This window comes from Plecotus auritus, assembly GCF_963455305.1.
Source record: "Plecotus auritus genome assembly, chromosome: 3".
Classification (NCBI taxonomy): domain Eukaryota; kingdom Metazoa; phylum Chordata; class Mammalia; order Chiroptera; family Vespertilionidae; genus Plecotus; species Plecotus auritus.
The window spans coordinates 223,154,910-223,175,389 of NC_137772.1; the positions used below are offsets into that span (position 1 = coordinate 223,154,910).

General features: G+C 51.1%; 1 protein-coding gene across 1 annotated transcript in view; it reads left to right on the plus strand.

The window, feature by feature from the left end:
- MEI1 (meiotic double-stranded break formation protein 1) overlaps window positions 1-19,597 on the plus strand; it is a gene marked incomplete at its 5' end in the record, with an annotated part of 58,713 nt that extends 39,116 nt beyond the window's left edge. The window contains 11 exons of the mRNA XM_080660269.1: window positions 248-413; window positions 1,816-1,920; window positions 3,641-3,751; window positions 4,066-4,226; window positions 7,115-7,196; window positions 7,379-7,554; window positions 15,844-15,925; window positions 16,392-16,498; window positions 17,517-17,648; window positions 18,063-18,175; window positions 19,382-19,597. Of these exons, the coding sequence (XP_080516395.1) occupies window positions 248-413; window positions 1,816-1,920; window positions 3,641-3,751; window positions 4,066-4,226; window positions 7,115-7,196; window positions 7,379-7,554; window positions 15,844-15,925; window positions 16,392-16,498; window positions 17,517-17,648; window positions 18,063-18,175; window positions 19,382-19,427 (1,281 nt within the window). The 3' untranslated portion in view covers window positions 19,428-19,597. The remainder of the gene's footprint in view (window positions 1-247; window positions 414-1,815; window positions 1,921-3,640; window positions 3,752-4,065; window positions 4,227-7,114; window positions 7,197-7,378; window positions 7,555-15,843; window positions 15,926-16,391; window positions 16,499-17,516; window positions 17,649-18,062; window positions 18,176-19,381) is intronic.
- Window positions 19,598-20,480: the final 883 nt, after the last annotated feature.

Consider the following 20,480-nt stretch of genomic DNA (forward strand, 5'->3'; position numbering starts at 1 on the left):
GATTTCGTATGTGGCCCCTTTTTCATCTACAACATGCAGTCTCTCTAAGCCTCTGTGTCCTCTGCTTAGAATGGACCTATAGGATGTCAGGCTGGTACATAATGGGTGCTGACTAGGTGAGCACTTCTTTCCCCAGGTTCTGTGGGACCATCATCCCGAGCCCCTTGCCAGCCCCTCTCTTCTCGACTGTCTACCGGTCTCTAACCAGGATGCCCTTTGAGCTCTGACCTTCTTCTTTCCTGCTCAGGATCTCATCTCCTCCAGCCCCGTGGATATAGCCCGCAAGGTACTGATAGTCCTGAGGACCTTTTTGAGAAGGAATGAGGATGTCCACGTGGGTGGTCTCATCCGAGGTCACTTCCTGCTGATCCTACAGCATCTGCTGGTGGAGTATGGGGACTCCCCATTAGAAGGTCAGTCTGCAGAGCTGGGGGCACGTTTTGACCTGAAAGGTCAGTAAGACATGGGCCTCTCTGCCCTGAAGAGGTCTGCTCCAGGAGAGAGAATCAGTTTTCTCTGCAAAAGATAAGTCAGGCGAGAATGGCATCAAACTAAACTTCACCTCCTCCCTCTCACTGGAGGGGGGCAGGTGCTCAGCATGTTTGGTTTGGAGTGTGTGTGTGTGTGTGTGTGTGTGTGTGTGTGTGTGTGTGTTTATGTTTAATGACTGTGTGTTTAGCATGGGTGGGTGTGTTTAATGAGTGGGTGCATGTCCCCACCCTGCACGGCATGTGCTGAGAGCTGTTTGTCACAAGAATGGCAGCCTCCAGTTGGTGAAAAGAAAGCTGGAGATGTGGGGGAGGCCAGGGAGGCAGCAGCAGCCAGCAGGAGCCGGGGAGGGGGAGGATCAGTGGTGTATTAGAAACTTCCAGGGAGATCCAGGATAGTTTCCAAATCTGGAATGGGACTCCCTGAAGCCAAGGAAGCTTGATGTTCGGTACAGTATGAAGACACTGCAAAGGCTGAGATTGGTTTGTCTTTTCCTATTTTTAGGAAGTTGAATTTTTAAATTAAATTTCCAAGCAATTTAGTGCTTGGAAATTGGAGGAGAGCTGTGACATTTGCACTTGGTCCAGTCCTGATTTGGGGTGGGGGTGGGGTAGAAATAGATTTAAGGGTGTCTGGAGGAGCTGAGTCCTTCCTTTGCAGGGAAGGATGAGCCCCATCTAACCGGCAACATGTTTAAGAGCCATGAGATTCTGTGGAAACAGGTAGTGGGAAAACTGTGGGCATTGGGTTCAGATTTGGGTTTAAATCCTGACCCTGCCATTTATTAGCTGTGGGACCTTGAAGAAGTCACTCAGCCTCTCTAGGCCTCAATTTTCTTTTTTTTTCTTTTTTTTTTTTTAAATATATTTTATTGATTTTTCAAAGAATGGAAGGGAGAGGGATAGAGAGTTAGAAACATCGATGAGAGAGAAATATCGATCAGCTGCCTCCTGTACACCCCCTACTGAGGATGTGCCTGCAACCAAAGTACATGCCCTTGACCGGAATCGAACCTGGGACCCTTGAGTTCGCAGGCCGACGCTCTATCCACTGAGCCAAACTGGTCAGGGCGGCCTCAATTTTCTTTACTGCAAAATAGGAATAAAAATCCCCGTTTCACGTGGTTTTAAGTGAAATAGTGAATTTCTGGCATCCAACACATGGTTGGCCCTCAGTATGTCAGTTGCCCCTGTGCCCAGTGAAGAAGGAAGAAGGCAGGAAGTAGGAATAAAACCCAACAAACCTTTTACAGCCCCATGGGTATCTGTCTGACCTTGAGGTGATCTGAGCATCAGACCCCTGACCAGCCCTTCTTGTTCTTCACAGCCTTGGGGAACCTGCCGTTGCTGCTGAGCCTCCTCTCGGTGCTGCAGCTAAGGAACGAGTCAGAACAAGAACTGGACAGCATGGCCATGAAGCTTCTTCACCAAGGTGCCAGCTTGAAGGCCGGGCTGGGTGTGCCAGGGTGCTCCTTTCTTCCCTCCTTTCATCCCTGTGGGCTTCTTGCTAAGGGGCCTTTCAGATCTTTCTCTGTTCATTCCCTATGAGTGTTTGGGAGACACTCCCCAAAATAAATGTTTATATAAAACTAGAGGCCCGGTGCATGAAATTTGTGCACGGGGGGTGTGTCCCTCAGCCCAGCCTGCACCCTCTCCAATCTGGGACATCCCTCTCACAATCCAGGACTGCTGGCTCCCAACTGCTCGCCTGCCTGCCTTCCTGATTGCCCCTAACCGCTTCAGCCTGATCACCTCCTAACCACTCCCCTGCCAGCCTGTTTGCCCCTAACTGCCCTCCCCTGCAGGCCTGATCACCCCTAACTGCCCTCCCCTGCAGGCCTGGTCACCCCTAACTGCCCTCCCCTGCAGGCCTGGTCCCCCCCAACTGCTCTCCCCTGCAGTCCTGGGTCCCCCCCAACTGTCCTTCCCTGCAGGCCCGGTAGCCCCCAATTTCCCTCCCCTGAAGGCCTGGTCACCCCTAACTGCCCTCCCCTGCAGGCTTGATCGCCCCCAACAGCCCTCCCTTGCAGGCCTGGTCCCTCCCAACTGCCCTCCCCTGCTGGCCTGATCGCCCACAACTGCCCTCCCTTGCAGGCCTGGTCCCTCCCAGCTGCCCTCCCCTGCTGGCACTCTTGTGGCAGCCATCTTGTGTCCACATGGGGGCAGCCATCTTTGACCAGAAGGCAGGCAGGCAGTCTCCAGTTGGAGTGATTTGCATATTACTCTTTTATTAGATAGGATTATGTGATAAGCACAAGCAGTAGAGTTGGGAAGGCCTGGGCTTGTTCTTAGGTTAATCACTCGCTATATGACCTCAGACAATCACCTCGCCTCTGGGAGCCTTATGTTCCTCACAGGTAAAATAATAGTACGACCTGATTTAGGGTTAAGATAAGGAACAACTGTAGGTATATAATCCACACAGTGCTTGGCCCACAGCAGGTTTTATATTGGGGTCATGGGGGCAAGGGAGCAAGGAGTGGCAATTCCCCGGAGGGAAGGATGTGTCCTATAGACGTCTGTTTTACAGTGTAGTAACTGCTCTGATGAGGGCTGGGGGAGCACTGAGAGGCATCTCATCTTGCCTCGAGAGGTTAAGGAAGGCTTTATGGGGGAGGTGAACTTTGAGCCGAATCTTGATTGCTGAATAGGAATTAAGGAGTTAGTCAGATGGGGGTGATGTGAGAGAGAGAATATGGCAAGGTCAGGGCATTGCACATGGATGGTTACAGAGCTCCCCTGGGGAGGTGGTTAGTGCCCCATTGCTGGGAGAATTCAGAGGCTGGATCTTCTTCCTGTTGAGGGTAGCAGGTTGGCCTGGATGACCTCTGCCCACCCTCCCACCTGGAGCCTGTGCTGGTATGAGCTGTTATAGGATGCCCCTTGACCCCCTAAACTAGTGCTGTCTGCTCCAGGGTGCAGCTGTGGGCCGTTTTCCCAGTGTTTGTTCAGAGGGAGGGTGTGATGATGCCTTCGGGCTTCTCACTGTGTTTCCTTCATTGGCTGTAATACCGAGGGTACTTGGTTTGGGTTTGGTCCCCAAGACTGAAATCGTCAGTTGAGGGCCATTCCCTGTGAGAAGTGTGAGTGCTGATGTGCATTAACGCCGGAGTGCTGCGCGCTGGGTGCCTGGGGACTCTCCTCCTTTGCAGTGAGCAAGCTGTGTGGGAAGTGCAGCCCCACGGACACGGACATCCTGCAGCCTTCCTTCAACTTCCTGTATTGGAGCCTTCATCAGACCACCCTGGGCAGTCGGAAAAGAGGTGCTGGGGCCCAGGCTGTGAGAGTGAAGAGGAGGGGTGCCGGGCAGTGTCTGTGGCCCTTGCTGCCCTCGGTTTTTCCATCTTAAGAAAATAAATGGGGATGTGGCTGGACCAGATGGTCATAGGTCCTTTCTGCTTCTGATAACCTGTGGTTCTGGAATGAAGCTGGGACCCTTAGGAGCTCCAACTGATCCCTGGGTCCATTCACTGTGTGCGTGAAGCCCCCTTTGGGTGCTAACTAAGCATCCTGTGGCGCTGAGCTGGGGCTCCTGCGTGACTCACGCGTGCGGCCCTGCCTTGTGGACCCTCCGCAGCTGCCGCAGTGCTCCTGAGCAGCACAGCTTTGATCAAGCTCCTGGAGAAGACGCTGGCACTCACCTGGGCCCAGGAGGGCTCGCCCAGGACCACGCTGCTGTGCTCTGCCTGGCTGCTCACTGCCTCCTTTTCTGCCCAGCAGCACGATGGCAGTCTCCAGGTTAGTCTCTGCAGTCACCTGCTGCGTGGCATAAAGATCCTGAGGTCTGGTCCCAGATCGATGGCTTATCAGCTGTGTAACCTCAGCAAGATATTTAACTTTCTGAGCTTCCGTTTTCTTGCCTACAAAACGGGGGGAAATACACCCAGAGTTGTTGTCAGGAAGTTTATATTAATCCATTTAGCACACCTGGATCACCTACATGCCAGGCTGTATTCTAGACACAGAGGAATAATGAATGAATACAGCACGCCCCCCTCCCCCCACCTTGGGGAACATGTATTTGTAGGTAAAGATAGTGGGGAAAGTCATTCCGGGTAAAGAGAACCATATGGGCCAAGGCATGAAGCTGCACAAATGTAGGACAGGGTGTGCATACCTGGAGAGTGGTGAGGGATTCTGTGGCTAGAACGCACGGCGTGGACTCTCAGGCTGGATAGGAAGGCAGAAGCCCACCTGGGACCTTCAGTGCTGGGTGGCAAGCTGTCATTGTGATGGTCCGAGAAGGTGATGCAGGGAACCAGGGAGAGTGGACATGCCCACAAAGCCCCTCCTTTCCTCTCAGCCCTCCGCCTGCACGACTTGTCATCCCAGGGCCTGGCAGAGCTCCTTTGTGGGCTGCTGTGCATTCGGGTGTCTCCTCCTTTTTTTTAAAAATATATTTTATTGATTTTTTACAGAGAGGAAGGGAGAGGGATAGAGAGTTAGAAACATCGATGAGAGAGAAACATCAATCAGCTGCCTCCTGCACAACCCCTACTAGGGATGTGCCCGCAACCAAGGTACATGCCCTTGACCGGAATCGAACCTGGGACCCTTCACTCTGCAGGCCGACGCTCTATCCACTGAGCCAAACCGGTTTCGGCTCGGGTGTCTCCTCCTTAAAGCGGGTGCTGGCTGCACCTCACACCTAGCCAGTTACCTGTGCACAGAAACCATCTCCTAGTCTTCGAGGTATCCTCACACTGTGCCCAGCCCTGTGCCCATCTAGTGCCAGGCACACACTCAGTAGTGTAGAAGTGAAATCACTTTTAAAGTTTGGCCTCTAGCCCTAACTGGTTTGGCTCAGTGGATAGAGCGTCAGTCTGTGGACTGAAAGGCCCCAGATTCGATTCCAGTCAAGGGCATGTACTTTGGTTGCTAGTACATCCCCAGTAGGGGGTGTGCAGGAGGCAGCTGATCGATGTTTCTCTCTCATCGATGTTTCTAACTCTCTATCCCTCTCCCTCCCTCTCTCTGAAAAATCAATAAAATATTAAAATATATTTTTAAATAAATAAATAAAGTTTGGCCTCTAGGGCGGCAGCAATCTGTGGTGGATCTATGCTACAGCAGATGGGCAGTGTGCAGGAACCTTTCCTGCTTTGCTGTGTGAAGCTCTTGGACCTCCCCGTATGCCTGCAGTCACCTGCTGGCTGGAAGCCTGTCCTTGGCTCTGCCCTGGCCTTCAGCTCACACCTAGACAACTACCTAATACCTTCGCTCTGATCCTCCCCACTGCCCGAGAGCCTAGGCCTGATGGTTCATCCTCACCGCTAACATGGCCTATTCATCATCTCCGCGCCCCCAGCCTCTCCCCTCCTCCACATCTGTCTGCACAGCCGCAGTCTGTCCACACGTCCCCTCTGCCTACACTCCTGTGGCTTTTGGTTCTGCACGTGGCTGCTGAGACCCCTCTTACGTCGCCCCTCTGCTGCCTTACCTTCTGCCTTCTACCTCCTGCCCTGGTCTCTTACCAAGTGTTTTTTTCCGTTCTTAGTCAACTGTGCTCTTTCATATCTGCAGACCTTTGTTTGTTTTTGATTGGTTTTTAATAGCCTTAATTTAAAAAAAAATATATTTCTTTATTGATTTCAGAGAATAAGGGAGAAGGAGAGAGAGATAGAAACATCAATGATGAGAGAGAATCATTGATTGACTGCCTCCTGCACACCCCCCACTGGGGATCGAGCCCGTAACCCAGGCATGTGCCGTTGGCCGGAATCGAACCTCAGACCCTTCAGTCCGCAGGCTGATGCTCTATCCACTGAGCCAAGCTGGCTAGGGCAATAGCCTTAATTTTTAAGACAGTTTTAGATTTGCAGAAAAATTGAGCAGACAGCACAAAGAGTGCCCATAACCCTCACAAACTTTCCTCTATTAACATCTGACGTTCGTATGGACTCTCCATACCTTTAGACACACCTTCTGCCTAGGACCTGCCGATTCCACCAGCCAACAAGCATTTTTGAGGAACTGCTTTGTGTCAAAGCGTGATAGATCCGAGCACGGAAGTAGTTCCTGCCTTCAGGCGGCTCGTGTTCTGAATGAGGAATGCAGAGCAGGCTCATGGCTTTGAACCTGCCATCCTCCTAACCCCCGCTTGGTCATTGCCTTGAGGTTAAGGAGCACATTCAGCAGTGCTGCCCCTCATCTGTTCCTCACAGTAGCTCTGGAGGAAGTGAACGTAGGTGGCATTGTCCCCATTTCATTGATGAAGGAAGTAAGGCAGGCAAGTAAGTGCAATGACTTGCCCACATCCACACAGCTGGCCAGTGACAGAGCCAGGATTTTGATTCCGGCCTTCTGACTCCAGATCTAAGTTAGTTGGATGGTGGACGGAGGTGGAGACTGAACCATAGATGAGGCCAGGGAAGGTCCCCTGGTGGAGGAGGTCCTTGAGGATGGGGGAGATTTGGGAGAAACGGGATTCTCCAGGGAAGGTTTGATTTCCTTCCTCGCGTTCCTGAATCCAGGGCTGGTGAGGCCCGCAAGATTCCGTGTGGCCTCCACTGTCCTTCTGGATGCAGCTGGTATGTGTGCGTGGGTAGAACTGATATTGGGGCAGGTTATTTTTTGGCCAAGCTCTCAGAATATGGGAGTTATCCCCTTTCCCCCTGCCCTGCCAGGTTCACCAGACACTGTCCGTGGAACTGGACCAAGTACTGAAGGCCCTCAGCTTCCCAAAGAAAAAGGCCACGCTGCTCTCAGGTGCGGCCCAGGGGCCTGTAGCAGTAAAAGAAAAGCTCTTCCCCTGGATTCTGAGATGGAGCACCCTTCCCCGGCCAGCCTGTGGTCACCCATTTTCATCTCCAGTGTTTTCCTCCTCTGGCAGAGCTGGGTGGCGGAGGGGAAGAAGGCGGGGCTGCGTGTAAGGGGCTTCTTGCTTTCAGCTGCTATCTTGCGCTTCCTGCGGACGGCCCTGCAGCAAAGCTTTTCCTCTGCCCTGGTGACTCTGGTGCCCTCAGGAGCCCGGCCCCTGCAAGCCCCTGAGGACACTGTCCTAGCTCCACTGGGGACGTCACAAGTGCTGTCCCTGGTCATCGGACTGCAGAACCTCTTGGTGCAGGTAAGGCCCTTGCTGAGTGAGCCCCTGGTCCTGGAGCCTGTTCACCCAGGACAAGAGCAGGAAGGAGTGGCTGCCTCTGAAAGCCTGGATTGATCTGGAGCTTTTAAAGTTACAGTGAGCTGGTCACGTAGGGTTTAGTTATGAAACTGTTTTAGTTTAGAAATGAAACTCAGATCGGCTCCTAACTGAGAAGTTCAGGGGTCAGTACTGGCTTCAGGCACAGCTGGGTCCCAGAGGCTCAGGCAGTGTCATTAGACAGTGACATGAGAACAATGTCAGTCACTTGGCTTTATTGTCATGGGAGGGCAGGATGACCGCAGCTGCTCCTGGCTTATACCCTTCCAGCAGAAAGGAGGTTTCTCTCTCTCCCTAGAATTGAGTCTCATTAGCCTGGCTTGGGTGAAGTGCCAATCACTGTGGCTGAGGCCTGGGATGCTCTGACAGGCCTGGCGTGGGTCAGTGCCCTTTCCTGGAGGTTATGGTCAGCTCGCCATAACCCACGTGGACTGAACATGAGAGAGGCATCGTTTGCAAAAGAAAACTGTTCCAAGAAGAAGGAAAAATAGAGCCTGGACAAGCAAAAACAGTAGATGTCCACCCAAAAGGGGTTTACAGCCTAGGGGGTTCTTGGAGATCATTGTTTGTCCAGCCATCACATACTGTGAAGGGCGGTGGGGGCACGGAGATAAGTCAGGAGCCTGCCTTTGAGCATTTAACAGTCGGAGGGAGGATGGTGCCTTGTAGACAGGGGTGATTACACAGTGCGGTCACTGCTGGACTAAAGCACTGCACTGTGGGGCCCAGGATGTACTAATAGGGCTGGTGTAGGGTGAGTGTAGGGCTGGCTATCAGAGAAGGCTTCCCGGGGAAGGTGCTTGAACTGGGCTACAAAGACCAAATGACTTGTCCCAAGTCCCCAACAGCAGGGGCGGCAGAGGTGGGATTGATCCAGACAGCAGTACCATTTCAGTCTCTGATATGGATTCATTCCCTGTCCCTGGCCTTGTGGCCTATTTCCTACCCTTGATTCTTTCAAGGAGCTTATTGTCTGTTATTTTCAAATATGAGTTGTTACACTGTAGGTGACCAAGGCCCCGGACATTTATGCTGTTTTAATTAGACTTGAACTCTCCTTTCTTGCCCTTCGGCACTTGCCCAAGACAGACCGTCACAGATCCACATGGTCTGATCTGATGGCAAGGTGCTCATGGGGCAAGAAGAGGGAGGTGGGGGCAGCCAGCAAATGAGTGAGAAGAGTTGCAGAGACTTCCTAGGAGAGAAGAGGGGCCTTGATTAGAGTAGGTTCCATTCGATGCCCAGATAATGACTGCACAAGTATGATATTGTGCAAGGTTATGTTTAAGCATGGATCCCCACTTGGCCTCTCTGAAATCAATAATCCTAATATATAAAAAGCCAGGGGCTGTCACGATCGAAACAACTGGATGGCTGACTGAATAGCAGGCTGCGTGGGGCGACCAGGCCGGCAGGGGGGTTAGTGAGGGTCGACCAAACGACTGAACAGCAGGCTGCATGGGGTGACCAGGCCAGCAGGGGGGGGGAGGCAGTTGGGGGCAACCAGGCTGGTGGGGGGGGGGCAGTTGGGGGTGACCAGGCCGGCAGAGGGGGCAGTGAGGGGCGACCAGGCTGGCAGGGGGGGGGGGCAGTTAGGCAGGCAGGCAGGTGAGCAGTTAGGAGCCAGTGGTTCCGGATTGTGAGAGGGATGTCCGACTGCCATCCCCCGAGGGGTCCCGGATTGAAGAGGGTGCAGGCTGGGCTGAGGGGACCCCCCTGTGCACAAATTTGAATTTCGTGCACCGGGCCTCTAGTCCTATATAATAAAAGCCTACTATGCAAATTGTTCAACCGGGAGTTCGAATGTGAGTTTGACTGCTCGCTATGACATGTGCTGACCACCGGGGGGCGGCGCTGGCAGTGGGCAGCAGTGGAGGTGCTGCTGGCCCCGATGGGCCCCGACAAAAGCGGGATCGGTAGAGCAGGTAAGCGGGTGGCACCAGGCCAAGGCAGGTGTGAGCAGGGGTTCGATCACCCCACAGATCACCCTAAAGATGCCGACCAGCGGTGGCTCTGACACTTCCATTACCGAGAAAGTCAAATAGCAATATTAAAATATTTCTTCTAATTATTTTCCTTTCCATGTGCACAAATCCGTGCACTGGGCCACTAGTATATATATAAAAGGCCACAGGACTGTAAATCTCTGAGTGCCCTCCAGAACTGTAAAGAAGTAGGTTTGTCCTGTGTTTTGTTTTTTTTTTCTTCTGGCCAGTGGGTGGAGCCACAGGAAGGCAGGAAGAGGCCCTTTCTCATGGCCAGAACATCTAATGGTAGAGAGGGAGAAATGGAGAGGAGTGTCTTGAGGCTGGGGGCTTTCCCTAGCAAAAACTCTACTAGAGCGTGGAAGGGCATTCATTGGCTTAGGTGACCCTTAAGGTTTCTTTCAGCACTGGGATTCTGTTTTAGGAGAAGGGAATGCTCATGAAACAGAGGCCCAGGAGTACCCTATGGAAGGACAGACCCAAGTCACCGCGTAGGAGACTGGAAGTAGAATTAAAAGAGCAATACCAGCAAATATGATATACTAGTAGTTAGCACGTTTTAGTTTCCCACATCCTCTATATCTGTAATCTCACGGGTCTCACACAAGCCGACCCTATGAGATCGAAAACTGTAGATCAGAGAGGTCATGTAACTGCCACAGGGTCACAGTGCTTGTGAGGTGACCTGGGCTTAGAGGTGGAGGAAGCGCAGAGCAAATGAAGTTCTCAAGAGGCTCATCTCCTGGCAGAGCTGGGCAGAAGTCCGTTTATCAGGGGCACAAGCAGCCCTGGGGATGTAGTGAAAAGAACACTGCTGAGGAGAACTCCGGGAACTGTGTGTGATCAGAGGGAAATGCTGCATAAGCTGTTTGGGACAGAAAGTGAGAGCCCTGATTGGGATTAGAGGACCAATGAGAAGTGCTCCAGTCCCATATCTCACCATCTCCCACTTTGAAACTATTTGGGTGGTAGACACAGAAATCCGACGAAGATCAAAACTTCCATTTTATGGGTAAAGCCAATGGGAGAAAATGGCTGTTCTATATGGACACAGTAGCTTGCCAACAACCTCACCCCAGAATTCAGTGTGCTCGCCTAGTCACAGGCAGAGCTGGACAGCTCCAGGACTCCTTCCCACACTTCCGGGTGAGCCTACCCTTCGGCCAAGAGTAGACCAAACCATCCCTCTCTATAGACAATGGGCTCAAGTAGGCGTCTGCTCTAGAGGCTGAGTTGAGTGTATTTCTCCTTGAAGAATCATCAGTTGGTCTAGTCATCCCTTTTCTATGCGGAGGAGCTGGTCCCGGGCAGAGGAAATGTGAGGTTGCTCTGAAGTAAGAGCAGGTGGTTTGTATTTCTTGAGGAGGGTAGGATTGCAGGGTTTTTGACCGGCTGAGTGGGACGTCCTGAGTGAGGGGAGATAGGCGCTTCGAAAGGTTGCCTCCTCCACCCACTGCCCGGGTGCTCAGACACACGTGTACGTATGCATTAAACAGGCGTTGTCAAGTGTCAGGGTTGAAGGGGTGCAGAGGCTTAGCCTGCTCAGAGCAGCCACATGTCTTCATCTGGCCCTGCACCTGGAGGTTCAGAAGGAGGCTCTCTGGACTGGTTGGTTCTGCTTTCTGTACTTTTCTAACCAGCGTCAGATGGTCTTGGTCAGAAGCTCTTTCAGGATTACTCCTCTGATTCCGGTGCAGATGCTACATCCCTGGGGAGTCTTGGGGGAGGGTAAAGGGGTGGGGCTGAGACATATCCTTTGTGCTCAGACTTGGCTTTCTGATGGAGCTGGGAGTGGAGTAGGAGGTGGGGAGGATGGGAGATAACCTCTCCTGAGTGCCTACTCTGTGTGAGCACTTGACCTGTTTTTCATTCATTACAACTCTGTAAGGCAGACATTACCTTCTCAGTTTTATAGACAAAGAAACAGTCCTAGAGATACTAAGTAACTTGCCTGAGGTCACACATTTTAGGTCAGGATTCAAACCTGTCTTTTGGCCACAAGACCCATGTTCTTTCCGTGTCCCAAGACGTGTGTCTTGTGAACAGGAGCCATTGTTACCTGAATGGTAATCCCTGGTTTTCCTAATGCCCGGTAGCCCTACCTCTTCGCCCATCACCCAGGGGGCCTTGCTGGTTGTATGGGGTGATAGGACACACGGTCAGAGAGTGGCACTGTGCCCACAGCTCCTCACCAGGTGGGAGGCTGGGGCATGCTGGCCCATGGCTGTGTGGCCTTGCGTACCTGGCAAGCGGCTGGAAGTGCCTGCTGGTTAAGAGTTAATTTCAGACTGGAGAAGGAGGAAGGGCACAAAGCTGTTAACCTAAAAAGAAAAGACCTTTCAAAGTGAAAGCCAACAAGCATTTATTTGAGATAAAAAAAGAATAGCTTTTCGGGAAGCACTGGTTCAGGCAGAAATCCAAACAGGGTTCCAATGAGGAGGCAAAGGGTTTTTAGGGAAGGGAGCAATTACATCCATAGAGGCAAGGCATTTCTATTGGTGCAATAAGCTAACCTAATTCTAAACAATGTTTTAAATTTTCAGTCAGTAGCCATCAGTCTGCTACCTCCACCCACGGCCTGGGTGCTCAACATAGTATCTGCTTTCTTGTCATCTTTGCAAACAGTTCTTTGGGACACAATGTTGCTTTGTGCCCAGTCAAAAGGTTATTTTTCCCTGTTGTAACATTCCAAACGTTCAAAGCATAAGCCCTACAAGGCAGTTCCTCTGCGATGGCAGCTTGCATTGCATTTTAAAGTGGCTCCATTTATATGACTTATTTTTTTACAAGGCCCTAGGGTTTGTTTCTTCACTTCCACCTCCTCTCCAAGTATCCTCAGGTCACGTGTTTTCTCTCTGGGCCTCATTCTCTTGGCTGTAAAATGGGGTGAGTGGGTTAGCTCAGCCACTTCCACCTGTGTGCCTTGGCGGCCTTAGGGGTTCTGTGAAAGAGACGCAGGGCTTGTTAAAGTGGGGTATGTTTTCCCCGATATGCATTTCACGAAGATAGTCACCATTTATTAAGTAATTACTCTGCGCCAAGCACTGGTTAAACTCGATGTCAATTTCTCATCGAACCTCTCAGCAACCCAGGCAGTCTTTTTATTCCTACTCAGCAAGGCTGAGTGACCTTGGCCAGGACCACACAGATGGTGACTAAGCAAGGATTCAAATCTGAGTCTGCCCCATACCCTTAGCCATCAGGTTGCTGCCTTCCAAAGAATAGCGTGAGGAGAGCATAGGATTTTTTTGGGTTAGTTTTAGTTTTTACGTTTTAAAAAATCTGTTTTATTGAGCTATAACTTACATGCAATAGAACCCATTAATTTTTAAGTGTCGAATTAGGTGGATGCTAATTCTCATGCTATGGAACATTTCCATCACCCCATAAAGTTTCCTTTTGCCTTTTTTTTTTTTTTTTTTTTTTTTTACATTTTTATTGATTTCAGAGAGGAAGGGAGGAGAGAGAGATAGAAACAACAATGATGAGAGAGAATCATTGATTGGCTGCCTCTTGCACGCCCCCCCACTGGGGATCGAGCCCACAACCCAGGCATGTGCCCTTGACCGGAACTGAACCTGGAACTTTTCAGTCCGCAGGCTGATGCTCTATCCACTGAGCAACACCGAATAGGGCTCCTTTTGCCCTTTTGAAGTCAGCCCCTCTCCCCATCCCTGAACCTCACAAACACCAATCTGCTTTCTGACACTATAGTTTTACCATTTCTATAATTTTTTTGTTTGTTTTTTTAATCCTCACCTGAGGATATTTTTACATTGATTTTTAGGGAGAGTGGAAGAGAGAGGGAAAGAGAGAGAAATATCAATGTGAGAGAAACACATCGATTGGTTGCCTTCTGCATGCACCCTGACCAGGACCCGGGCTGGGGAGGAGCCTGCAACCCAACCGAAGTACGTGCCCTTGACCAGAATCGAACCCGGGACCCTTTGGTCCACAGACCGACGCTCTATCTACTGAGCCAAACCGGCTAGGGCCCATTTCTAGAATTTCATATACATGAAATCCTACAGTATGTAGTCTTGTGTGTCCAGCTTCTTTCACGGAAGTAACGCTTTTGAGATCCATCCATACTGTTGTATCATTACTTCATTTCTTTTCATTGATGAGCAGTAGCCCATCATATGGCTAAGCCACAATTTGTTTATCCACTGACCTATTGATAGGTATTCGGGATGTCCATATTTTTGGCTGTTATGAGTTAAGTTGCTCATAATACTGAAGACAAGTCTTGCTGTGGATATATACATGTTTTCATTTCTCTTGGGTAAACACCTAGGAGTGGGATTTCTGGGTCAAATGATGTGATTGCTGTGTGACAGGTTACCACAAACTTAATGGCTTAACACCCACTTACTATCTCACAGTTCTTTATATCAGGAGTCTGTGTAGGCTCAACTAGGTCCTTCACTTAGGGTCTCACAAGCTGAAGATGAGGCATTGGCTAGGCTGGGTACTTACCTGGGGCATCTGGGAAATAACCCATCTCTTCCTCAAGGGCCTCTTTCAGCTCTTTGATGTTGCCCACATGGCCCCTCTTCTTCAAACTAGCAATGCATGCTGAGTCCTTCTCCCATTTCTACTCTCTCTGGTGCTTCTTCTGCCACCAGCCAGAGAGAACTCTGCTTTTAAAGGGCTATACGAATTGATTGGACCCAGCCAAGAGTCTTCCTTTTGCCACTTAATGTAACATAATCACAGGGTAACATCTGGGAGCAAAGGTCATGGGACCATCCCTTTTTAAAATTGTGTTGATTTGAGAGAGAAAGGGATTTGTTGTTTCACTTACGTATACATTCATTGGCTGATTCTTATATGTGTTCTGACCCGGATCAAACCGGCAACCTTGGCGGGTTCTAACGCTCTGACGTTGCCTTGGGGCAACACTCTAACCAACTGAGCTACCTGACCAGGGACTCCTGCAACCATCATAACATTCTGTCCACCACACATGCTAATTGTATGTTTAACTTTGTAAGAAACCATCAAACTATTTTCCAAAGTGGCTGCACCATTTTACCTTCCCAACAGAGAAGTATATGAGCGTTTCAGTCGCTCAATATTCTGGCCATTTGATATTATCAATTTAAATATATATATATATTAATTTAATCTTTATTGTTCAGATTATTACAATTGTTCCTCTTTTTTCCCCTCATAGCTCCCCTCCACCTGGTTCCTACCCCACCCTCTGCCCTTACCTCCCCCCGCACTGTCCTCATCCATAGATGTACGCTTTTTGTCCAGTCTCTTCCCGCATGCTCCCTCCCGCTTTAGAAAGCAGCCGCTCACTCAGCCCGCACTCAGCCGCCCGTGCACTCAGCCGCCTGTCCTCTCTGCGAGTCTCCATACCTCAGCCTTTTGCAGCTCCTCTGAGTCTCAATGTGCTTTCCTCTTTTCTTCTAGTTGTAGAATTTCCACTCAGCCAGCTTTCCTGTGGTTCTGGATGGTGTCCATTTTGTCTTTTATTTGTAGTTTTGATATTGTTGTGCGAGGCAGCAGTTTAGGTGTTTACCTATGCCGCCATCTTGGTTTCTCCCCAAAATATGTTTTTATTGATTTCAGAGCGGGTGAGGGTGAGATAGAAACATCAGTGATGAGAGAGAATCATTGATCAGCTGCCTCCTGCACGCCCCCTTCTGGGAATTGAGCCTGCAACCCGGGCATGTGCCCTTGACCGAAATCGAACCCAGGACCCTTCCATCCGAAGGCCAACGCTCTATCCACTGAGCCAAACCGGCTAGGGCAATATTATCAAATTTTAATTTTAGCTATTGGTGAGCATGTAATGGTATCTCATGGTGGTTTTAATTTGCATTTCCCTAATGACTATGATAATGAGATCTTTTCACATGCTTATTAGAGCATAAAATTTAGTTTTATGAAAGATTCAGCTGCTTTTAAAAAATAAGGTTGAAACTCACTGGCTTAGATAAACTATCTGTGAATCTCCTAGTGGGGCCCAGGATCCATCTCCTTTCGGAAACCAAAGTCTCTGGAATGTAGGTAAATCATTAGTGTAAGCACTGTGCTCTGTGTGTGGGTGAGAGATGAAACAGACATTTCTTCATTGCCTGCAGGGCTACAATCCCAAATCTGAAGTTATGAAATTCAAATTGTTCTGACAATCAAAATTTTTTTTCTTGGTTGGCACCAAAACCCATTGGTAACAAAACTGACAAAAACATTTGTGTTTTTTGATTTCTTGCAGAAGGACCCTCTATTGTCCCATGCCTGCGTCGGCTGCCTGGAGGCCTTGCTTGACTACCTGCATGCCAGGAGCCCAGACATGGGTAGAAACCCTCCCCATTCTCTGATGTTCCCCGGAGGCAGATGGGAGGAGGCCAGCCTCTGCCCTTCCTGCTCCAAACTGCCATCCCCTGTCCCGTGAATCACACTCATTTTGTGTGATTCTCTTAGCAACACTGCCTGGCACTGTTACGCCCAGTTTATAGATGAGGACCCTGAGGTTCAGGAGCTCAGGCCACTTCCCCAGCCACGATCACAAAGCTCTTACATGGCAGAGCTCTCCCTGGCGCTTGCCTCCCACAGTGTGGGGTGTATAGCCTCCCTGAGCCAGGCAGCGTAGGTGGATAGAAGCCCGGGGAGGAAAGAAACTCCCTGGGGTCAGCTTGTGCAACGCCCTGCCTCTAGCTGAGTCGCCCTCTTTGAGCCAATAGGAGAGAGTCCTCCTTAGCAATGTTCCAAGGCCTTTGGAAAAGCAGCATTGACAGCCCAGGGTGACTGGTGTTTCCATAGCACAACATGTGGCCTCCCAGCCCTGGAATCGGTTTTTACTGTTCACCCTCCTGGATGCTGGAGGGAATTCCTTCCTCAGACCTGAGATCTTGAGGCTCCTGACTCTGGTAAGTGCAGTAAGGATGGTCTTGTGGTCTGAAGAATGTCGTGAGCTGAGTGGTCCCAAGGAGGCCAGGGACCCCTTACTTTAGGTAACCCTAATCCTCAAAGAAGGTAGAGGGGGCCGGGCAGGCCTTCATCCTACAAGAGGCCTGCCCAGAGAATTCCTATCAATGTCCACATCTCCGCACCCCAAAAGAGCCAGACAGTCTTTCTCAATTCACTCACTCAAAACATTGATCAGAGCCTGCCCCCCACATGCCAGGTCCTATAATAGGTGCCAAAGATGCCGATGAGCCACATGCTCTGCCTTTAAGGATCTCTCAGTGTAGAGAAGGAGATAGACAAGTTCAAGTGTGATGTTATTGGCGGTAGAGTAAAGATATGCTAAGTGCCTGACGCGCAGTAAGTGCCCATTGAATAAGCAGCAAAGCAGTGAGCCTGTGGGTGACAGGGAAGTGGGTCAGTGAAGAATCAGTGCGAGGTCTGGGAAGAGAAGAAGTGACTAAAGAAGAGAGCAAGTACTCCGCCAGAGCTGGGAGGGAGAGGCGAATAAAAACGTAGTTGGCACTCAGGGCTTGACTTGTAATACAATGAAAGAACATTCATTCGTGAAGGTAACATTTTAGCTGAGGCTTGCAGGATTAATAAGTGAGGAGGAGGAAATGTGATCCAGGGAGTGAAGTGAGAGCAGCGGGACATGAACACATGGCGGTGTGTTTGGGTCACCACACAGTCATTTTGGCCATGAGTGTGAGGTGCAAGGCAGAGGGGTGGGCTTGGTTCGGTACTGAAGGGTTCATTCAGCGGGGCCAGCTCTCAGGGTGTCACAGTCTGCCTCATTGACCCCACTCTCCCATGACATAACCCCACCCTTGCTCACCAACTCGGAGCTCTTTGAAGGGTGCTGTGGGCTACAGATCTGTGTTCTTAGCCGGTGCTGAGCACAGCAGGAATACAGGGGAAACGCCTGAATGAAGGAGATGCGGAATCACCGCCTGTTTGGGGCTTCTCTCCCGGGGCCAGTTTGTGCGGTTCCAGAGCAGCAGCGTCTTCTCTCCTGAAGAGGTGGGGCTTGTTCTGCAAGGCGCAGCTTTGGCTGACCTCTCGACCCTCTCGAACACCACACTCAAGGCTCTGCGTGGCTTCCTCCTGCAGGTGTGTAGGAAGGGGATGCATGTAGCCGCTGTGATGCTAGACCCCCCAGGGGTCCTCAAACTACGGCCCGCGGGCCACATGCGGCCTGCCGAGGACATTTATCCGGCCCGCCGGGTGCCGCTGCCTGTCCTGCTTAGCAGCCGACTCGTCCCGGGCCCGCAGGGCGCATAGGAATTTGTTCATAGTTTTTTTAAAAACTATAGTCAGGCCCTCCAACGGTCTGTGGGACAGTGAACTGGCCCCCTGTTTAAAAAGTTTGAGGACCCCTGCTCCATACCATCTTCTTGGTGGAGGGTGGGAGCTCTGGTCACAGCAGCCAGTGGGGGTCTGGAGCACAGGGGGTGGAGGGTAGAGAGGGCCTGTGTGGCGTAGGCTCTGAGAAGGGCTGTTTTCCCTGCCTTTTTCTTCCCTTAGGTTCAGAGCATGGGCCTCCTGACTGATCATAACATGGCCCAGACCCTGCAGGCCTCCTTGGAGGGCCTTTCCCCCAGGGCCTCCTCAGGCCAGCCTCCCCTGCAAGACATGCTGTATCCTTTCTTGTATCTGCAAGCTTTGGCCTGTGCAAGGTCGCTCAGGCTGTGGGATGGTGTGACATCATGCTTCAGGACAGAGAGGTGCCCTGCCTTACAGCCCTGTCCTCTAAAGCGGGCAGCGGGCAGTGAAAATAATTAATAGTGATAGCAACGACAGTGCCTCGTTCTGTTTATTAAGCTAGGGCTAGTCACATTACATGCACTGTGCTAATCCTCACAGCATCCAGGAGTGTTAATGTTGTTAACTTAGACCAGAGAGGTTAAATGACTTGCCCAGGATCACATCCAGATTTGATCCCAGATTTGCCTGTTTCCAAAGCCACATCACCAAACTCAGGGAGGAGCTAGTCCTTCCCCAGGGGTTTTGGAGAAAATCACCCAGCCCAGTTGGCACAGGTGCTTCCCTCAGCCCCACATGGATGACTGCATGTCTCTGAGAAAGCCTGGGGCTGTGGGCAGTGGGCAGAGGCCCTCTGGGGGTTGCTGTGGTCAGGAGGTGTGTGTATGTGTATGGAGGTGCTTCCTCCAGCTCTTATTCCAGGCATCCTCAAACTACGGCCTGCGGGCTGGGTGCCGCTGCCTGTCCTGCTTAGCAGCTGACTCGTCCCGGGTCCGCAGTGCGCAAAGGAATTTGTTCATAGTGTTTTTTTTAAACTATAGTCCGGCCCTCCAACGGTCTGAGGGACAGTGAACTGGCCCCCTGTTTAAAAAGTTTGAGGACCCCTGTTTACTCGCTCCCTTACTTTATTCTTTTTTTTTTTAATATATTTTATTGATTTTTTACAGAGAGGAAGGGAGAGGGATAGAGAGTTAGAATCATCGATGAGAGAGAAACATCGACCAGCTGCCTCCTGCACACCCCCCACTGGGGATGTGCCCGCAACCAAGGTACATGCCCTTGACCAGAATTGAACCCGGGACCCCTCAGTCTGCAGGCCGACACTCTATCCACGGAGCTAAACCGGTCAGGGCTTGCTCCCTTTCTGGCCCCCCTCTTTCCTTTTTCCATGGAATTGTTCCCTGTGGTATTCAACTACCTAACCCAGGTGTTCAGGTTCCAATTTTAGAATCTAGTCCCACTCTTCTTAGGAGAGAGCACCTGTTTGTCTGACCATTTTTACCCTTTGGGGGTCTGGAAGTGTGGTTCTCCCATGGTGGGCCCTCCCTCTCTGCTGTTCTCCTCTCATGTTTTGCTGCCAGCTGCCTGGGAGGTGTGGCTGTATCCCTGTCCCACATCAGAGACTGACCCTCAACAACTGAAGGCCCAGAAATGGAGAGGACTGAGACCTGGAGAAGACAGTCGGGTACAATGGTTTGGGGAAACGATTGACAACTGCAGCCATTCATCTGGAGCCTTTCACTCCATTGTTGAATCAGGAAATAAAATAATTCACTCACATGCCTGGTGAGCACTCCAAAAACATTTCACTCTCAACTTACCTTGGCCTCTTGCAGCTGGTTCCTCAGCCAGGAGGGGTGGCCTCCCCAGGGGAAGGAGGTAGGATTGGTCCTCCTAACAAATCCCACCCCCTTAGGAGCACCAGTGCTAGCTGGTTGCCTCAGTTGTACCCAGGAAACACTAGCCAGGCCATCCGTCCTCAGGGCTGGAGGAGCAGAGAAAGGCCATACGTTCTGTGCTGCTGTTATCCAAGTGCTGTGAGAGGTACCTCACTGCCGCCTCACCTCCCGCGAAGGTGGAGGGAGGTGTCATTTCCAGGCAGGGAAGCTGAGGTCAAATCCTTCTCAGCCTTCCTAGCCGAGAGTAACTGTCACAGCTCGGCCCTTCCCTGGCTAAAGTAGGTCCCTGTGTTCCTTTCTTTAACTTGGAGCTTGTATAACTACATGTGTGGTTCTTTTAAATCTGCGCTCCACAACTGCCTCTCCTGCTCCCAGTTCAACCCACTGGGCTTCTAGCTCCTTTCCCGCCCGCCTGCCTGTGTGTGAGGACCTCGTGCCCAGAACTGGCCAGCCCACCCTTCCTTCTCGGGTACTGACCCGGCACAAAAGTGGTCTGAACTCCGTGCTAATGTATCGCAGGGAAGTTCCCGATGAACTGGGTTTAGAACTTGGTGCACCAAAGGGGCGAGCAGGGGATGTGCCGAGTCCGCACAGCTGGTTACTTAAAAAACACACACACGTGCTAGTCATGACCCACTAAACTGATCTTGCAAAACAGCTGACGAAACAATTTCGGGGAGGGCGCCCGGCCGGTCAGGGCTCCAGTTTGCTGACGCGCCCTCTAAGTTGGGCGCCGACTTGACTTCCTTCAAGTTCATCTTGACCGAGCACCACGCGCCGG